General features: G+C 42.2%; 1 protein-coding gene across 3 annotated transcripts in view; it reads right to left on the reverse strand.

Annotated features, from left to right (window-relative positions):
- Positions 1-275: 275 nt before the first annotated feature.
- aipl1 (aryl hydrocarbon receptor interacting protein-like 1) overlaps positions 276-19526 on the reverse strand; it is a 50140-nt gene continuing 30889 nt past the window's right edge. For 2 of the 3 annotated variants that reach the window (XM_061681353.1, XM_061681351.1), the window contains 5 exons: positions 7589-7768; positions 3489-3677; positions 3241-3417; positions 2256-2397; positions 276-743 (listed from right to left, as the gene is read on the reverse strand). In XM_061681353.1, coding sequence (XP_061537337.1) covers positions 544-743; positions 2256-2397; positions 3241-3417; positions 3489-3677; positions 7589-7768 — 888 coding nt within the window. In that variant the 3' untranslated portion in view covers positions 276-543. Of the gene's footprint in view, positions 744-2255; positions 2398-3240; positions 3418-3488; positions 3678-7588; positions 7769-10266; positions 10434-19526 lie in introns of those variants that run through there. The other variant, XM_061681350.1, reaches the window with a different exon arrangement.

Raw genomic sequence — 19526 nt, forward strand, 5'->3', positions numbered from 1 at the left:
CAAACTTGATATACTGTATTTGCAATCCATTACACTTCCTCATGCTAAAGCTGACGCTTGTGATTGGCTCTCCGTGGTCGTGAGCCGTTCTGCTGTAGTTTTATACATGACGCATTTTCCAAATATGACCTCGAAGCATTTACCTTGTGGTGCAATTTATTAGTTTGTTTGAGATTCTTAGAAGCTTTCTAACTTTCAGTCCACTTTTTTTGGGAGGAAACATCCAAAGGTTCTGTTGACGCATTGATTCAAAATGAAGAAAAGCAATCCAAATGTAATTAATATACGCTAATTAGTTTTATTACTTTGAGAAAGTAATTGAAATCGTTACACGACTATTACATCTTCAACAGGGGTAACTTGTAATTGTAACCAACTGCATTTCCAAATCCTCTCAACTCTGCAAATCAACAAATTTCAAATCCAGTATGTTTTTTTGAATGACATTTTTTTTTTTTTTTTATCTAATTTTTTTTTTTTGTCAATGTTTGTGTAGCTCTCAGCATCACCTTAACACGAACTGCTTGGCACATTGAAGTCAGTTCAAAACATGCCCTTGTACTTGTTCCTGTCCTCCTCGTTTTTCTCCTCCATGCGCATGTTCAAGACCGCCAGTTCCTTCTTCACAGCCTTTTTCATTCCCGGGTCCAGATCCAAAACTTTGCTAAAGTCCTGCTTGGCCTCGGCCTCGTTCCACACCTCCAGGTGGGCCTTTCCACGCAGGTAGAAGGCCTTCATGACGCCTGTGGGACCATCATAAACTGGTTTTATAGGTCTCATTGGTGCCACGAACTGCAACACTTTTTCTGCATTTATTACTACAAACACATCGCTTTAGTTTACAACACTGCTTTGTGCATTTAATGCAATCCTGCTGCTTTATGAGGGGTCATTACTTGTGCAGTCATAATGTGAACTAAAATCCTATTTAATGGCCAATTTCAAAATGATGTTAAGTGACTGAAAGGATGTAGGCTAAATACCAGGACAACTATAGTAGTCGCTCTGTCTGATGTGTTTTTTTTTTTCTTTTTCAAAATTACAATTCAAAATTACAGATTAAAATTGGAAATGAAATTACACATTTTCTTCCAATGGATGTTATAAATTGTTACAATACGACTATACAACTGAAATCAAATTTTAGCAGATGAAGCAAAATAGTTGCTAAGACTTTTTTTTTTTTTTTCCGCTCATGTCACACCACTTGTCACTGGGCGGAATTCCAAGAGTTCAATCATAATATTCCATAAACCAATGAAAGAAAAGAAGAAAAAAAGAAGAAAGCATACGCTATGTTGTGAAAACCCAAATGTGGAAATTCTCCAAAAACAACAGGGTAATGATACATCGAAAAGTTTATGCATGCAGGTACATTTTGTAATTCAATTACTGCGCTGTATGAAATATATCATGGCGTACATCATAGAAGAGTAGTAAACAGCGCCATCTCGTGGGAAACTCAGGTTAGCACGTGCCCAATGATAAAATTCTGGGCATGTGTTTTGCGTTTTCTTTGGCTTTTGTGTGACATTTAGTCCTAAAAACAAAGTAGACTCAACAAATTATGAAGAAGGTGCGTTACAGGTCCCGTATTTTGGCTATTTAGTCCTCCACAGAGTGACTGTAGCATGGAATTACATGAAAAACAAAAACAAAACAAAAAACACCTTGTTTTTGTCATACGACTTTCCAGAAAAGGCCCCTCTGACAGCTAATTCCGTTTGACCCAGTTTTGTATCCGCTTTGTCCATATTTGGCTAAGACCGCCCCCTATCCTCCCGATTGGTTGCCTCCGTGTAGAAGACCCACTTGTGAGAGCAAATCGGAACAATTGGAGTTCGACCAGCCTCTCTGAACGGTTTGTGCTCAACCTTCCGAGGTTTCACACTACCTCAGGTCCAGCTAATCCCAAAGAGCATGCTGAAGTTAAAAATGAATTCCAAAACAAGAGCGTATGTCTCAGGAGGAGACAGCCTGAGTGCGCTGATGTTAAAATCGGGGCACCATGGCTTTTATTGGGTCAGACTTTTACAGAAGCATGAAAAATTCACCTACGCCTCTCATAAAAAAAAGTACATTTCACATGCTGTGAAATCCTTTCCAGCTTGTAAAGAGCAGAATAAACTCTAATTTAACCACATCGGTCTCTCATATATGAAATGTATGGAATGTGACTAATGGAGTTAAATGTTCCATTCACTTTAGTGAGATGTGTCTGCTTTTGTGTGTCTGTGTGTGTGTTAGCGTCCAACCTGGGTGTTGGTTAATGATGTCACTGGTGTGCTCGATGACCTCATAGTACTCCTCCATGCGTAGGAGACACTGGCAGTAATTGAATGTTAACGTGTGGGCCATCTTCTCCAGCTTCAGCCACGGAGCCTCCCACGCTTTCTCCTGTAACAAGCACGTCAGCTTCTGAAGGTGTGCTTGTGAATATACGTTGTACTCGCTGCTGAAACGCTAGCTCACGTGCTCATCGGATAATCTGACATGCACAGCTGACACGTTCTCACACACTACTGAAAGGCTTTCACACACGACTAAACATCTGTCTTTCAGTAGTGTGTGAGAGTTTTAAAAGTATTACTCTATGTATGGGAGCCTTTCAGTAGTGCATGTGAGCGGGAAAAAACAATCAGTAGAGCATGTAAGAGAGTTTCAGTTGTGTGTGAGAGCATTTTAGTCGTGTATGTTAATACAAATCAGTAGTGCGCGTGTGAGCGTCTATATTGTGTGAGAGCATTTCACTTATGCCTCTTTCAGTAGTGTGTGAGACTTTTAAAGTAAAGAGAGAGAGAGAGAGAGAGAGAGAGAGAGTATGAGTGTGTGTGTGGGTGGGTGGGGAGCATTTCAGTAGTGTGGTTGAGTGAAAAAAGTTCGTGTATAGATGTGTGTGTGTGTGTGAAAAACAAATTCGGTAGTGTGTGACAATGTTTCAGGTGTGTGAGTGTGTGTGTGTATGAAAACGAAACATTTCAATAGTGTGTGTGTGTGAGAGCATTTCACTTTTGTGTCTTTGAGTAGTGTGTTTGAGTTTTAAAGTCTTGTGTGCGTCGGAATATTTCAGTTGTGAAAATGTGAGTGATAAAATCAGTCGTGTGTGAGAACCTTTTAGTAGGTTGTGAAAACCCTTCAGTAATGTCTGAGAACCTTTCAGTCGCGCGTGAGAACCTTTCAGTAGGTTGTGAAAACCTTTAAAGTGGTGTGTGTAATGATGAAATGTCCGTCTGTGCTCACCTTGGCCTGCACGTTCTTGATGCAGATGATGGCTTCCTTGTACTTGAGCGTGGCGTCTTGGTAGCGTCGCTGCTTGTACAGCTTGTTCCCCTGTCCGTGAAGCACGGGCACCGCCTTCAGCCGCTCCTCGTCACTCAGAGCCCACGACTCCCTGTTGTACTCACTGGGCTGCAGCACCTGCCACACGCAATCACACCTAGGACTTTGCGACACGTACTTTCTCCTCTGCATTTTGCTCCCGGTCCAACCTTGAGCAGTTCCAGGATGAACAAGAGTGGCTTGGGCTCCTTCATCAGCTCATCCAGGTCGTCGTAGCCCAGACTGTGGTAGGCGAACATGTTGGCCATGCCACATGTGCGAACGTGCCAGTCCACTGGGTCTTTGCCGTCTGCAATGCGTCTCATGCTCTTGGATACAAGCGGGTACACGCCTGTGTGCTTTGGAGGAGAATCCATTGAATTAAAAAAGTTTACTGTATGATTGAACGAGCTTACTGATGAGAAGCCAGGGAATTTATGAAAATTGATGGTGGTACTGTACGTCCTCTTTAATTCTGACCTATCACACATATGACAGTGATAGTTAATTGGAAAGGTATCTTTGTTGTAAAAGCTAATGGACCCTGCACCACCGTGTGAGGCCATAGAACCGCACCGAGGTCTCTCACACAATCAGTAAAGAAAATATAGGAAGTAAAAAAAATCCATCGGGGAATACATCCATCCATCTATTTTCTATTGAGATCATCCTCATTGGGGTCACTGGTGAGCTGGCGTCTATCCCACCTGACTTTGGACAAGAGGCGGGGTACACCCTGGACTATATTTGCCAGCCCATCGCAAGGCACCTACATTCATTCACACTCACGTTCACAACCTAAAGACAATTTTGAGACTTCAATCAACCTAATAAGCATGTTGTTGGAATGCGGGAAGAAACCAGAGTTCCTGGAGAAAATCCAAGCCAGCCTGGGAGATGGGCACGGCATGCAATGTCCACAGCTGAGGTTCAAACGCACGACCTCAGAACTGTGCGGCGGATGTGTCGCCATCACGGAATCGAATTAAACCCACTTATATATTAACATATGTAATTATGTTTCATGTAAATATTTCTGATTAAAAACATACATTCAAATGATGAATAATATCGTTATAATAGTGCTCGCTATTATTCTCAGTATTATCATGTGATCATTTAAAGTTATGTAATATAATAATTGATTTATCATCATGGCATGTAATTATGGTTTGTTTTGTATCTACTAAAATATGGCAACAAAAAAATAAGAAAAAGTGCATTTATTAAAATTATTATTGTTATTATTACCATAGAGCAGTGGAGTGTTGTGTCTTCTAGTGGACTGTCGCAGTAATTCTCTGAGTGGGAAAATTAGGAATTCCCTCACATTTCACTGAGCGCCTTCTAAAAAGTTAAGGTCTATATATATACGTAGAAAAATTACCAAGCACATTCTTTCTCTGAAAAAGCAGACTTCCTCTGCTTTAGCAGGTATTGTATTGTGTTCATGTTTTAACATTCTTTCATCACATTAGGTCACTGTGTAATCCCGCTTTCCTTTCCTCCACTCCGTCTCACGTTTACTCAGTTTATCAGAGCAACAAGTTCGCCCTCCTCCCTTTACTGATGCCGCACCTCACATTTCACGGAATGTGTGTTTGTGCGTTTATGTGTGTATGTGTGTTGAGTGGGTCAGAGGAGGGACTTAACAATCTGAGCCCCTTCACATCTAATCAGAGCGGAGGAATGGCAGTAGTGCTGTTTCAGCAGGAATCCGAGCCGATTAGGCAAAAGTGAGACTGCTGCAGATTAATGACAGTATGCCTCCACCCATATGTCTCTCTCTCTCTCTCTCTCACACACACACACACACACATACGATCATATTACTCCCACACCCAAATATTTCTTCGCAAACCATGGAAATATGTTAAAGATTCGCACAGGACAGTAACAGGAAGAGGTCACAGTACAGTAAAACCATTTGTATAAACATGACATCTTATTCACTTATTTTTGGAGTGAATATCCATCCATCCATCCATTTTCTGAGCCGCTTCTCCTCACTAGGGTCGCGGGCGTGCTGGAGGCTATCCCAGCTATCTTCGGGCAGGAGGCGGAGTACACCCTGAACTGGTTGCCAGCCAATCGCAGGGCACATACAAACAAACAACCATTCGCACTCCCATTCACGCCTACGGGCAATTTAGAGTTGTCAATTAACCTGCCATGCATGTTTTTGGGATGTGGGAAGAAACCGGAGTGCCCGGAGAAAACCCACGCAGGGACGGGGAAAACATGCAAACTCCACGCAGGCGGGGCTGGGGATTGAACCCCGGTCCTCAGAGCTGTGAGGCAGACGCTCTAACCAGTCGGCCACCGTGCCGCCTGGAGTAAATATTGAATGAATAATGAATAACCCAAGCTAATGTAACCATGCGCTGAAAGAAGAATGTTTGCTATAATATCTCATTGTTTGTTGTTGTCTTTCATTACTTTTTGTTTTGGAATTCTACGAGACATACAAAAATAATTCTTCATTACAATCCACACCATTAGTTTGTAGAGTATGTGCAGTGGATATCGAAAGTCTACACACCCCTGTTCAAATTCCCGATTTCTGTGAGCTAAAAAAAAGGAGACCCAGATCATTTGAAAATGTTTTCCACCATGAATGGGAACTATAACATGTACAATTCTATTGAAATAAGAACAAATCTTTTCGAGAAGGGAAGTAAAAATAAACAACTCCCATAATGTATGCACACCCGCTTATAACTGGGGATGTGGCAGTGTTCAGAATTAACCAATCACATTCAAACTCATGTTAAATGGGGGTCGTCACACACCTGCCACCATTTAAAGTGCCTCTAACTAAAACCAAAAAAAGTTCAGATTTTCTCTGAGGCTTTTCCTGGCAATTCTATTTGATTTGTTTTGCTTTCTCTTAGAAGCCTGAAGGTTTTGTGTGAACACTAACTGGTATTTGGATGCATTTTCCCACATGCGTTTGAGAGATTTGATGAGTGATTTTTTTTTCCTTTGTAAGATAAGCCACTCTTCCCCAAAGCCCAGACATATCAAGAAAACGGGAAATTGTTGTCACATAACTAAACAGCCAGTACTTGCCAGAATTTCCTGTAGCTACCTCAGTATTGTTGTTGGGGTCTTGGCAGTCTCCCTGACAGGTTTCCTTCTCGTTTTTTCATCAATTTTGGAAGGACGTCCAGCTCTTGGTAATGCCGCTGCTGCGCCATATTTTCTCCACTTGATGATGACCCTGTTTCATGTTATATGTATTCACTGCATAGGAATTTGTTTTGTTCCCCTTCTCCTGAGTGATACCTTTGAACAATGACACCCGTCTGATGCTGTGAAAGCTCCGTGCAGACCGTGGCTTGTGCTCTAAGATTCTGACTACAAAAATGTCGGGAAAAGCCTACTAGAACAACTGAAGGTTGTTTGGGTTTAATCAATGGCACTTTAAATGGTGGCAGGTGTGTGCCGACTCCCATTTAACATTAGTTTGAGTGTGGTTGCTTAAATTTGAACGCATTCATGTCATCAGTTATCACACTGCCCTCCCGGAAAATCGGTGTATTAGAGGAGTAACAGGAGAGCAGGAATATGTTCGCCAGTCCCTTTCAGACAGAACTCACCGAAGCAGGATTTTGCTGTGTTGGTTTACACCGCCATTGCGGCTTCGCACATTCAGATAAAGAAATGCTGGCTTTGCTTTCACACTGGCCAGGATTGTGTTCAACCTTAAAAGTGCCACTGAAGCTCTACATTTCAGTGAGTGATGTAATACAGTACGATATAAAAAGATAAGACGTTCATTTTAATACATTGTGTAACACATATGGACAAATTATTTCCAAAATATATTTAATATTGTTAAAATAATGCATTTACAACAAATGCCTGTTTGAGAGAGCACTCACTGTAATACTGCATGGGGAAATATAACATTTTCTTTTTTTGCACTTATCCTCATCCCAGCTGAATTTGAGTGAGAGATGGGGTACACTGTGGACCCAGTCGTTCACAGGGCACACATATATATATATATATATATATACATATATATATATATATATATATATATATATATATATATATATATATATATATATATATATATACTTATATATATATATATATATATATACATATATATATATATATACATATATATATATATATATATATATATATATATATATATATATATATATAAAACAACCATTCAAACTCAAATTTTAGAATTTTACACACCTATAAAAAAAATAATCCAGTAAACCCAAACATGTATTGTTCTACTCACAATGGTGTCACACCAGAACTCTGCCACCTCTCCGATCCTCATGGAGGCCAGCAGTGTCTCCCAGATGTCCAGTTTGAACATGTTGCCAATCACTATCTCCATGGGTCTGCCCACAGCCTTGCTGTCATCGATCACCGTGCGGTCATCATCACACAGCGTGGTGCGGAAGTGAAAGGTCACCTGGAGCAAAACAAGCACCGAGCCATGAAATTAATGTCATGTCAGCCTATAGCAAGTACAGTGCCGTGAAAAAGTATTGGCCCCCTTCTCAAATTCATATATTTTTGCAGAGATTTGCTGTTTTTAAATGGTGATTTCATTAATAAGAAAAAACAAAAAAACAACGATTCAAAGTTACCTGGCACGGTATGAAAAAGTAATTAATTGGTTAAATCATGAATTAACTTTGGCTAATCACAACGTTTGGTTAATTTTCAATGATAACACCCAAAACGGATCACATCCAGACCTGTTCAATCAAGAAATCAGTTAAACAGAATCTGTCCTGACAAAATCAATTCAGACAAAAGATCTAAAAAAGCTGCAATAAAACGACACGATGCAAAGAAATTCCAGAACAGTCAAGAAATAAAGAAATTCACATCTAGAAAGGGTTACAAAAGCAATTTTTAAAGCTTGAGGATTGCAGCGAACCATAGGGAGAGCCATTATCCTCACATGGAGGAAACATGGAACAGTGCTGAATCTTCCCAGGAGTGGCCTGCCTCTAAAGATTACCCCAAGAGAACAGTAACGACTCATCCAGGAGGCCACAAAGGAACTCAGGACAACTTCTAAAGAACTGCAGGCCTTCCTTGCCTCAGTTAAGGTCAATGTTCATGACACAACAGGAAGGAAGAAAAAAAACAAAATGAAGGTTTTGGAGTGGCCTAGTCAAAGTCCAGACTGAAATGCAGTGGCATGACCGCTAAAAAGTCTGTTCATGCTAGAAAACCCTCCATTTTTGCTGAAGTCAAACAATTCTGCAAGGAAGAGTTGGCCAAAATATCTCCACAGAGATGTGAATCAGAATCAGAATCAGAATCAGAATCAGAATCATCTTTATTTGCCAAGTATGTCCAAAACACACAAGGAATTTGTCTCCGGCAGTTGGAGCCGCTCTAGTAGAACAGACAGTCAATTTACAGAACACTTTGGAGACATAAAGACATTGACAAAAAACAATTGTGCAAAAAGATGCAGAGTCCTCTAGCACTTAGAGCAGTTCGAATGACTAATATTGCAATTGACTGGTGCAATGACCATTGTGCAAAGGGAGTGTATGCGGTTTAAAGTGACGAGGAGTGCGATCATCTGGGACAATGTTGGTTGTGCAAATGTTACAGATACTCCTCAATCAGTGTGCAAATGGAGCAGATGCTACTCTGGCATGAGTGGCCAGTATATGCAAATAGTGCAGCATGGCGAGACAACTACAATGAGTGCACGAGTAATACATAATTGGCCCCACAGAAATGTGACAACCAACTCAAGTCAAAAAAAAATTGCTAGCTTGCTGTAATGGATTTATAGGTTAGGTGTTTAAGAAGTTGATCGCAAGAGGGAAGAAGCTGTTGGAATGTCTACTAGTTCTAGTTTGCATTGATCGGTAGCGCCTACCTGAGGGAAGGAGCTGGAAGAGCTGGTGACCGGGGTGCGGAGGGTCCGAGAGGATTTTGCACGCCCTTGTCTTAGTTCTGGCAGCGTGCAAGTCCTCAATGACTCATTGCTAGTTATAGAAAACGCTTGATTTCAGTTGTTGCTTTTGCGGACGGTCCAACCAGTTATTTGGTTTAGGGTGCCATTACTTTGTCACACAGGGCCACTTTTCCCCCCCCTTAATAAATGAAATCACCATTTAAAAACAGTTCACTTGGGTTATATTTGTCTGATATTTACATTTGTTTGAAACAAAACTTTGCAAAAATATATGAATTTGATAAGGGGGCCAATACTTTTTCAGGGCACTGAAAGTATGTTTTTATTAGGGAAAAAGTGAAAAACGTCCCATTTGTTTGAAATCCAATAGAGTAATCGTAACATGTATTTCAATTCTTGTAAAAAGCATGATGTGTCTCAACAAAGACGTTACATCACATGTGAATGCTGTTATTCAAGAGGCCCGCAAATGGTTGTATAACAGACAAGGAAAGGGGAAGCACTCTGCCAAGTTATTTCTGTTGTGCAAGATTGTGGTGTTATGTGTTACTTTAAAGTACTGTACTTTAAAGCTACTGTAAACTCTTGTGTGCAGTACAAGCATGGATTTTATGATGAACCTGCAAAGACCCCTCGAGTGAATCGGGAGAAAAGAGAAAAAGCTCAGTTGTGTTTACAGCAGGTTGAAAAGAAATACAGTAACCATTATATACATCAAACAAAAATGTTAATGTTCTTGTAATTATCATTCATCATGCAACCGTGTACCTTTGCTTGCCTAGTTTTGACTGTTATGCTGTGTCACCCTCTACTGGCCTTAATGTGAAATGCAGCAGCATCAGCTGCAGTCTAAATTTAAAATAAAAAGCAGCAACTGCTCCACCAATCTACTTCACAAGAGACATAACAAAAAAAAAAAAAAAAAAAACAATCTTCAAGGTTTATTAAATGAAAGTGAAATTCATCCTAAACTGACCAAGAAGCACGAATGTCAACAAAGTACAATAGACCAGCATTACCTTTGCCCCAGTGATGAATTTTGGGATTTCTCCGGTCCCGCCATGCAGAATCTTCTTCTTGATACCCTCTAAGCCCAGCAGAAGCGTGTCCTTCATATCTGACATACTTCTTTTGCCTTATTAGTTCAGATATTTGTCACCTTCTGTTGTCATTCACATGTGTGTAATGAGTGAGTCAATAAGTGTGTAAAGTACATCTCTGCAGGAGGATTAGTTCGGGCAGGGATAATAGCATTGTGTATCCGTCATCAGAACAGACAGTCAGCTTGGGGAAACATCGAGAAAGAAGAGGAGGATCAGGCTAATATAATGACTTTGTCTTATACCAAACATTATTACCTCCACCAAGGAGGAGTGTTTGCGTATGTGTTAGGATTATTTAAAAGCAAATCAATGTATCTTAAAGATGTTATTGGACTGCAAGGAGCAATGTAATATCATATTTCCTCAAAAAGGGGCTTCCGGTCGAATTGATGCAGCGCCGCAATAAATTTTCCACTTCACAATATATTGCCACTCGGCAACTGTAAAATGAATTCACCACAACACACACTGTCTACATAGAAGACATGCCATATGTCAAGCTGAAGCTGTACAATATAGAACATGTTACATGTACTTTTATCCAAATAATATCACAATGTACTGTATATGGACTAATGGGTAAAATCAGGGGTGTCAAACATATGGCCCGCAGGCCAAAACCAACCTGCAGGATGAATTTGTAAGTGAAAAAAAATACAAAAAAACACTGTGGTGGTACGGACTCAGGATAATTTTGAGAATGATTATGCTCCTGTAAAAAATTGAATGGTAATAATTCCTCGGTCTTCATAAGTGTCACAATTTTAAAGTTCAATACTGTATTTTACAGTTCCAAATAATTTTTCCAAACAAAAAAGTTCAAAAAAAAAAAAAAAAGTTCCAAACAATACGTTTTCCAAAACGTTATTGTTATATCAGGTATGGTAATATTTTAGTGGTCCAGCCCCATTGACATCAAATAAGGCTTTATGTGACCCTTGAACTACAATGAGTTTAAATAATTTTTATTAATTAAACAAACATGTTCAAAATTGTAAGGTGGAGGTCCATGGTTCAATGAGTGCCATTTTACTGTAAATATTTTGTGGGGTGGGGGGTGAGGTGAAGGAGACATTTTTAATACAGCACTGGTGCAATCGCGTGCAAGTTTGTGTGTGTACATGTGTGTTTCATGACAGAGAAGTAAATTGGAAAACAAGTATGTAGTAGTGGGACGTTGTTTTCATTCCAGAGGAAATTTCCATGATTTCCATGATGATGTGAACAATGCAGTGAATGCTGAAAGCAGACAATTACACAATGCACTCAGTGACCTTTCTTACTTTTCGCATCTGTCGCCTATCTGTGTCTGGGTGTGGGAGCATGTGCGTATAATGTTTCTTCACAACGTCTGCAAGTGGTTTAGAGCACGGCTAATGTTTTATTTCCACCAAGTGCACGAACACCGTGGCTCGTGCTTGCATAACTGTACAGCTTTGCGTTTCCCTTTGTGAAGCAACATGGCTGAGTAGATACTTCACTAGAAACTATCACGCAAGGTTGCTGTCTTATCTGTGTTCAAATAGGACCTCTATACCATGGATTGTGCTGCAAACTCCAATCAAGTTTGCCCCCCCCCAACCACGCTGATGTGTCACAGCATTAAGCAATACTTTGGTACAGTATGCACTTGTCTGTAGCCCTTCTTGTGGACATCATTGGGAGTGAAGTAGAACTGGCCTGGATGGTTGCACATTTAGACATAAAACATAAACGATGCGGTACTCATGCACTTTAATGACCAAGACCTACATAAGGTTGCCCAGCGCTTCGTACTCTGAAGCAACAAGACTGTGACACACCACCCATAAAGTATGTTAACTAGTACGCTGTTGCCTTACTAGTGTCTTACTAGTGTGCTGAAATGTCGTACAGTAGTGTACCACAGTAGTGATAAAAACTTTACTAGGAAGACACAGTCGTTAGACCAAACAGCCCGTACCAGGGGGTACCCTATACTCCCATAGTACCCTGCACAGGACTTCTCGAGGGACACGGTTGAGCACCTTCTCCAAGTCCACAAAACAGACTGGTTGGGCTAACTCCAATGTGCCCGCCAGAACTCTGCTGAGGGTGTAGAGCTGGTCCACAGTTCCACGGCCAAGATGAAAACCACACTGTTCCTACTGAATCTGAGATTCGACTTCCTGGAGCCTCTTCTCCAGCACCCACAAATAGACTTACCAGGGAGGCTGAGGGGTGTGATCCCCTTATAGTTGGAACACACCCTGCAGCCCCCCTTCTTAAAAAGTGGGACCCCCACCCCGGTATGCTAATCCAGAGGTACTATCCCCGATGTCTGTGCAATATTGCAGAGGAGTGTAAACCAGGACAGCCCCACAACATCCAGGGCCTTCAGGGACTCTGGGCGGATACCATCCACCCCCTTGCCACCGAGTAGTTTTTTTTAACCAACCCGGTGACTTGAACGACGCAGATAGAAGAGCGCGCCTCAGAGTCTATGCTAACTCTTCAAGAACAAATTTAGCTATGTAATGAAAAAAAAAAAAAAAACCCTTGATATTAATGTCCTTTTCTGATATTTGGAGTTGCATTGGTTTGAGGAACACGCCCTATTACGGCTGAAAACATTGGAAAAATATAAAGAACACAAGAGAGGACTTACCTTAGCCATGTTGAGAGCAATTAGCTTGATGGTGTCATTTCTGCTGAGTCACGTAGCTCACTTTTTCGTCTCTTCTTTTGATGCCTAGATTTCAAACTTATTTTATCTGTTATTATCTGTCACCAAGAGGGTGGGTTTCACGGGGTGCCTAAGAGCTACTGTATTTGATAAATAATATTTAGGAATCACTTTTACGACAGCCAGGTTTATATTTTGTCTCTGGTATAGTATAATCAACACAAGTACATGTTTCTGTATTTTCTGTATAGATTATTAAAATTTCACGGGAGGGGGTGGGGGGGTGGGGGGGCTGTCCCCCAATTCTGGAATGGCCCACAGAAACTAGATTGATGGATGAATTGTTGGATAAATAGATCTGGGGCTGAGGCGGGGACCACCACCCCAGTCTGTCAGTCCAGAGGCACTGTCCCCGATGTCCACGCGATGTTGCAGAGGAATGTCAAACAGGATAGCCCCACAACATCCAGAGCCTTTAGGAAATCCGGGCGAATCTCATCCCCCTCTGGGGCCTAGCCACCGAGGAGCTTTTTAACCATCCCGGTGACCTCAACACCAGAGATAGGCGAGCCCGCCTCAGAGACCCCAGACTCTGCTTCCTCATGGGGGTGTCGGTAGAACTGAGGAGGTCTTCGAAGTATTCGCCCCACCGACTCACAACATCCCAAGTCGAGGTCAGCAGTGCCCCATCCCCACTATACACAATGTTGATGGTGCACTGCTTCACACTCCTGAGACGGCGGATGGGGACCAGAATTTCCTCGAAGCCGCCCGGAAGTTGTTCTCCTTCACCTCACCGAACTCCTCCCATATACGAGTTTTTGCCTCAGCGACAACCAAAGCTACATTGTGCTTAGCCAGTCGGTACCCATCAAAAAGGCCCGATAGGACTCCTCCTTCATCTTGACGGTCTCACTGCTGGTGTCCACCAACGGGTTCAGAGATTGCCACCATGACAGGCACCGACTACCTTACGGCCATAGCTCCAGTAGGCCGCCTTGGCAATGGAGGCGCGGAACATGGTCCACTCAGACTCAATGTCTCCCACCTCCCCCGAGACGTGGGTGAAGTTCTGCCGGAGGTGGGAGTTGAAACTCCTTCTGAGAGGGGATTCTGCCAGACGTTCCCAGCAGACCCTCACAATACGTTTGGGCCTGCCAGGTCGGACTGGCAGGCCCAAACTGGCGCAGGAGCTGGACGACGACTGGCATCTTCCGCCACCATCAGAGCCAACTCACCAAAAGGTGATCAGCGGACAACTCTTCACCCAAGTGTCCAAGACATGAGTCTGCAAGTTCGATGGCATGACCACAAAGTCGATAATCGAACTGTGACCTAGGGTTTCCTGGTGTCAAGTGCACATGTGGACACCCTTATGGACAAGCTGTAGTGAGCACAGAAGTCCAATAACAGACCACCACTCGGGTTCTGATCTGGTGTTCTCCCAATCAACCCCTTCCAGGTCTCACTGTCATTGCCCTCATGAACATTAAAGTCTGAACAATGGAGTCCCCAGCGGGAGCGCTCTCCAGCACCCCCTCCAAGGACTCCAAGAAGGGTGGGTACTCTGAACTGGTGTTTGGTGCATAGGCACAAACAACAGTCAGGACCCGTCGCCCCACCCGAAGGCGGAGGGAGGCTACCCTCTCGTCCACCGGGGTGAACCCCAATGTACAGTTGCCGAGCCGGGGGGCAATAAGTATACCCACACCTGCTCGGCACCTCTCACCATGGGCAACTCCAGAGTGGAAAAGAGTCCAACCCCTCTCAAGAGGACTGGTACCAGAGCCCAAGCCGTGTGTAGAGGCGAGCCCGACTTTATCTAGTCGGAACTTCTCGACCTCACGCACCAGCGCGGGTTCCTTCCCTGCCAGAGAGGTGACATTCCACGTCCCTAAAGCCAGTTTCTGTAGCCGGGGATCGGATCGCCAAGGTCCCTGCCTTCGGCAACCGCCCAGCTCGCACTGCACCCAACCCCTATGGCGCCTCCCACAGGTGGCGAGCCCACGGAAAGGGGGACCAACGTCAACCTTTCAGGCTGTGCCCGGCCGCGTCCCATGGGTGCAGGCCCGGCCACCAGGCGCTCGCCTTTGAGCCCCACCTCCAGACTTACCAGGGAGTTTGAGGGGTGTGATCCCCTTATAGTTGGAATGCGGGCAAGGGAAACTTATATCCATTAATTTTGTTCATCATAGGGGTTTTTGGAGCTGTGCTTTTTCTGGTCCCTCACCTAGGACCTGTTTGCCATGGCTGACCCTACCAGGGGCGTGAAGCCCCCAACAACTTAACTCCTAGGATCATTGGGACACACAATCCCCTCCACCATGATAAGGTGACGGCTCAGGGAGGGGTCCTAGCAGTAACGGAATGCTAATCTTCTCTGTATTAAAGTTATACAAGAACAAGAACAATGGAAGCATACTTAAAATGAAAAGATTCATTGTTCTTGATGGGGTCTACACTTGTGCTGGAAACCGTGACGGCGTAACATGGACATATGGTGTGGGGGGCTTCTTGGATAACAGGTTTGGAGTTGCTATGGTTACAGCCTATTCCATCATCTCCACCATTAAAATGACACGATCTTTTGATTTAAAAGCTAGATCAATATGATATTGCTCTCAACATAATAAAAACATGGTTTCAGTGAGTTTTGTAAGGAAGTAGTGTGTGCAGTCCTGAATATGCACATTAAACAGTTATCTGTCCAACCTGTTGGAGAAGAAACAGTGTTATGACTCAGGCTTTGTGTAAGTCTGACTCATTGTTGCCTGCGTCACACCACCTGCACCTCTCTGCCCTGCCTTCGCATGTCACACTCACCGACTACATGCACACACATTTGAATTTGCACACCGTGGCGCAAGCCAACAAATAAGCGGGTTTACTGAATACACACGCCTTTTGAGAACAGGTTTAGCCACAAGCAATCATAGGAAGAGACTGGACAGCCTGTCGCATTTGGCCCTGTTGGAAACCTGCTGATTCATTAGTTATACGTAAAGCAAGTCACGCTCTATTTGTGGAAAATGCAGTCATGGATTTCCTAGGGAGGAGTAGCTGGTTGTGTAAAGGCCATTCATTCATATACCTATCACACAAGGGAAGGCACCTTCCATGACGCACAATATCCACACACACACACACACACACACCCACACGGTTTAATGTTTATGAATGTGTGAGCCTTTTGTGTTGTACATATGGATTAGAGATAGAGAGAGGGGAGGGGTTGTTTCCTGCCTCTTCTTTCAGCCCTTTTGGTCACACTAGAACCGAGCATGCACATGCACGACACACACAGAATTCCTGACACGTTCAGGTGGAGACACTTTGTCGGCGGTTTCATGTGTTCTGACTTTAGAGTGAAAACACAAGACTTTCAATAGGCGTACTCCGTACACAAGAGTAATTGTTCTTTGAGTCACACTTCTTTTAGTGTGAATCATTTGTTTCAGTTTGAATTTCAAATGATGAGGAGAAAATTACATAACTGGCAGATTCCCAGCCAGCTCATGTGCTCAAGCTCCTTCAAAGTGTTCCACTAGCACATATTTCAACAATGTGGATTCTTCCGAGAACAAGGTCAAAGATGTGAAGATATATTGCATAACAAATGGCAGCCGTCCAACCATAAAATTCTGATGGGAGTTAACGATAGAAATGGTGTAAGGAAAGAGTGTTCAACCACATTTTTTTTGTATGATGTAACTTAGTTTTCCAAAGAATTCAGTTCAGTTCCGCTCACAATGAAAACCTGATTTGGTTTATTTCCACCGGGTGTGTGGGTGGAATGGTATTGTTTGTGTTAGCTACATAAATTGTGTGACATTATATGAATTTAACACAGAAGGGGAAAGTGACACATGGAAAAAAAAACAACAACAAATCATTTGTGAATAAATTGTATCGCTCCAAGGTTTTTGGTAATGCACCATCGTAACTGGTAGCCTCATGCTGCACAGTACTGGCTTGGCTTAGCTCTACCTAGCCTCAGGTCAGACTGTGGGTTTTCACAGTGGGGGGGTCACATTTTGATGCCCACCCAAACACATTTGGATGCCCTCTGCCCTCCGTTGCACACCACTGCCAAAGGTATATACAGTATTTTACATTTGAAGAAGAAAACAAAAATCACAGTGCACCACATAAAGACAGAAAAAGTATATATGTTGAACTCGTGTTAATTTACTTATCATGAATTATAAGACTGGCAACAGATGGATAAATAAGTCAAACACTGTATGTACCTTCTGCCATTTAATAGAAGAGCATTTAATTGTTTTGACTGCCAGTGTACGTTGCTAGCTTAGGATACAGTGGATATAAAAAGTGTACACACCGTTCAAATGCAAGGTTTTTGTGCTATAAAATAATGAGTCCAAGATGAATTCACCATTAATGTGACCTATAACTTGTACAATGCAATTGAATTAAACATTTTTTTTAATTTAGACTGTAGTAAAAAAAAATTAATAACTGATAGAAAGTAATGTAATTTTATCTGTCTACATGCAGTATTGAATGTTTGTCTTGTGTTCTGCCAATATCTTCCACGAGAAATGTTTAAAATTATTGATCATGCAGTACTGATTCAGACCAATAGGCGGACTGCTGTGCTGTGTGTGTGTGTGCGCGCGCGTGCCTGTGCGCGCGCGTGTGTGTATTAGCTGTTCTGACTTGCAAGATTCTCAGGAATAGCCTGCACAAGTGTCTTGTGAAGTTATGCCCTGGGTATCAACAAGTGAGATGTTTCTGGAAAAACACATAGCTCTATTGCTTTGCAAGGTGTGGACATTACTTGCTGCTCTTTAAACCCGTGTCGCCACAGGCAGCCTCTAAAATTAAACTACAAAGCTCGTCATGTGATTATTGACTCTGGTATAGCAATCATGCTTTTAGTCTGTATGTCCACAGTTTGCTTGTGATGCTCCACCCCAATGCTGGCCTTGGCTGTCCGCTCCAGCGCCCCCTGACAGGGCCCCTGCCAGGCCACTCTCCACCGGGCCTCGACCTTTAGCTGCATACCAGAACACATAGCAGCCGGGACAAAGGGCAAATGCAGACAACACATAAACGGTGATGTGGTTCATGCTAAAACTCATGCATTTCCACAACAAGGCTGTCTACACGCCAACGCCATGATAGTTGGAAGGTTTGTGCAGATTAGGGAAATAGGAGCTCAGTTCCATCATCGGCAAAATGATTTTGGTTGTGCTTGCTATCAATAGTTTCATTTAAGAAGGCACATCTGTGGCTGAATGTAAATGTCAGCAGTAATTGACAGCATTGTTTTGATGACACACTGCAAAGACAAGATAAATACTCCGTGTCCCCGCTGTGTGCTAATTGCCCTAATGCAATGTACAGCCATTGTAAACCTAATCCCATTTACGTTCATCATATAAGACATACAGATTCCTGTCTGCCTCTACCCAAAGACAGCAAAAAAAAAGAAGCAACTGATACTCTTAATATTGTACATCACTACACCCTTTAAAGGTGCAACAAAGGCACAGAAACTTGTGTACCTAATCTTTTGACTCATGTTTGTGTATTACATTGCTTCTATATTGTTGTAAAAAGCATGTCCTGTAATTTGAAAAACTAGTATTCCCTCGGAAATTGCAGAGGTATTGAAGATTTATAAATAATATATATATATATATATATATATATATATATATATACACATTTAGTTTATGCAACAGCAAGTTATAAATGCTTTGTGATTCATTATAAAACTTCACCAATGAAATAAAATATGGATCTTTCTACAGAACTATAACCAGATTTGCAATGTTTAATTTCACAGTCACAGGAGCTGGTTGCTGGTTGTGGAGCACAGTAAATTGAATCCAAATAATAATAATACAAACTCAATTTATTTCAATAGTTCTATTCAAAATGTGAAACTCATATAATGTACAGTATATAGTAGATGCACTACCAGGGGTGTCAAATTCATTGTAGTTCAGAAGTCACAAAAAGACAAACTTGATGTCAAAGGTGCCGGACCACTAAAATCATTCCATACTTAAAAATAATAATAAATAATTCCCCGTCACTGATGGTGTAGTGATACACTCGCCTCACTTTGGTGCAGGCAGCGTGGGTTCAGTTCCCACTCAGTGACGATGTGAATGTGAATGAGAATGTGCCCTGTGACTGACTGGCGACCAGTTCAGGGTGTAGTCCGCCTTTCGCCCGAAGTCAGCTGGGATAGGCTCCAGCGTCCCGCGACCCTAACCAGGATAAGCGGTGTTGAAAATGGATGGATGAATAATTCCCCCCCTTGTTTTAATGCAAAACAAAACAAGCTAATTCAGAAACTGTTTAGATTTAACAACATTCAGCTTCAGTTTGTCATCTACATGTGTGCATAATACCTAATCACAATGATTGTATTTTAAGGCACAAAAGTTTAAGTCACAAGTATTTGGAACTGAAAAATATAGTATTCCACTTTGAAATTATATCAATTTATGAAGACCTAGGAATTATTACCATTCCATTTTCTATATGAGCATAA

Source organism: Phycodurus eques, chromosome 7 (genome assembly GCF_024500275.1).
Source record: "Phycodurus eques isolate BA_2022a chromosome 7, UOR_Pequ_1.1, whole genome shotgun sequence".
Lineage (NCBI taxonomy): Eukaryota > Metazoa > Chordata > Actinopteri > Syngnathiformes > Syngnathidae > Phycodurus > Phycodurus eques.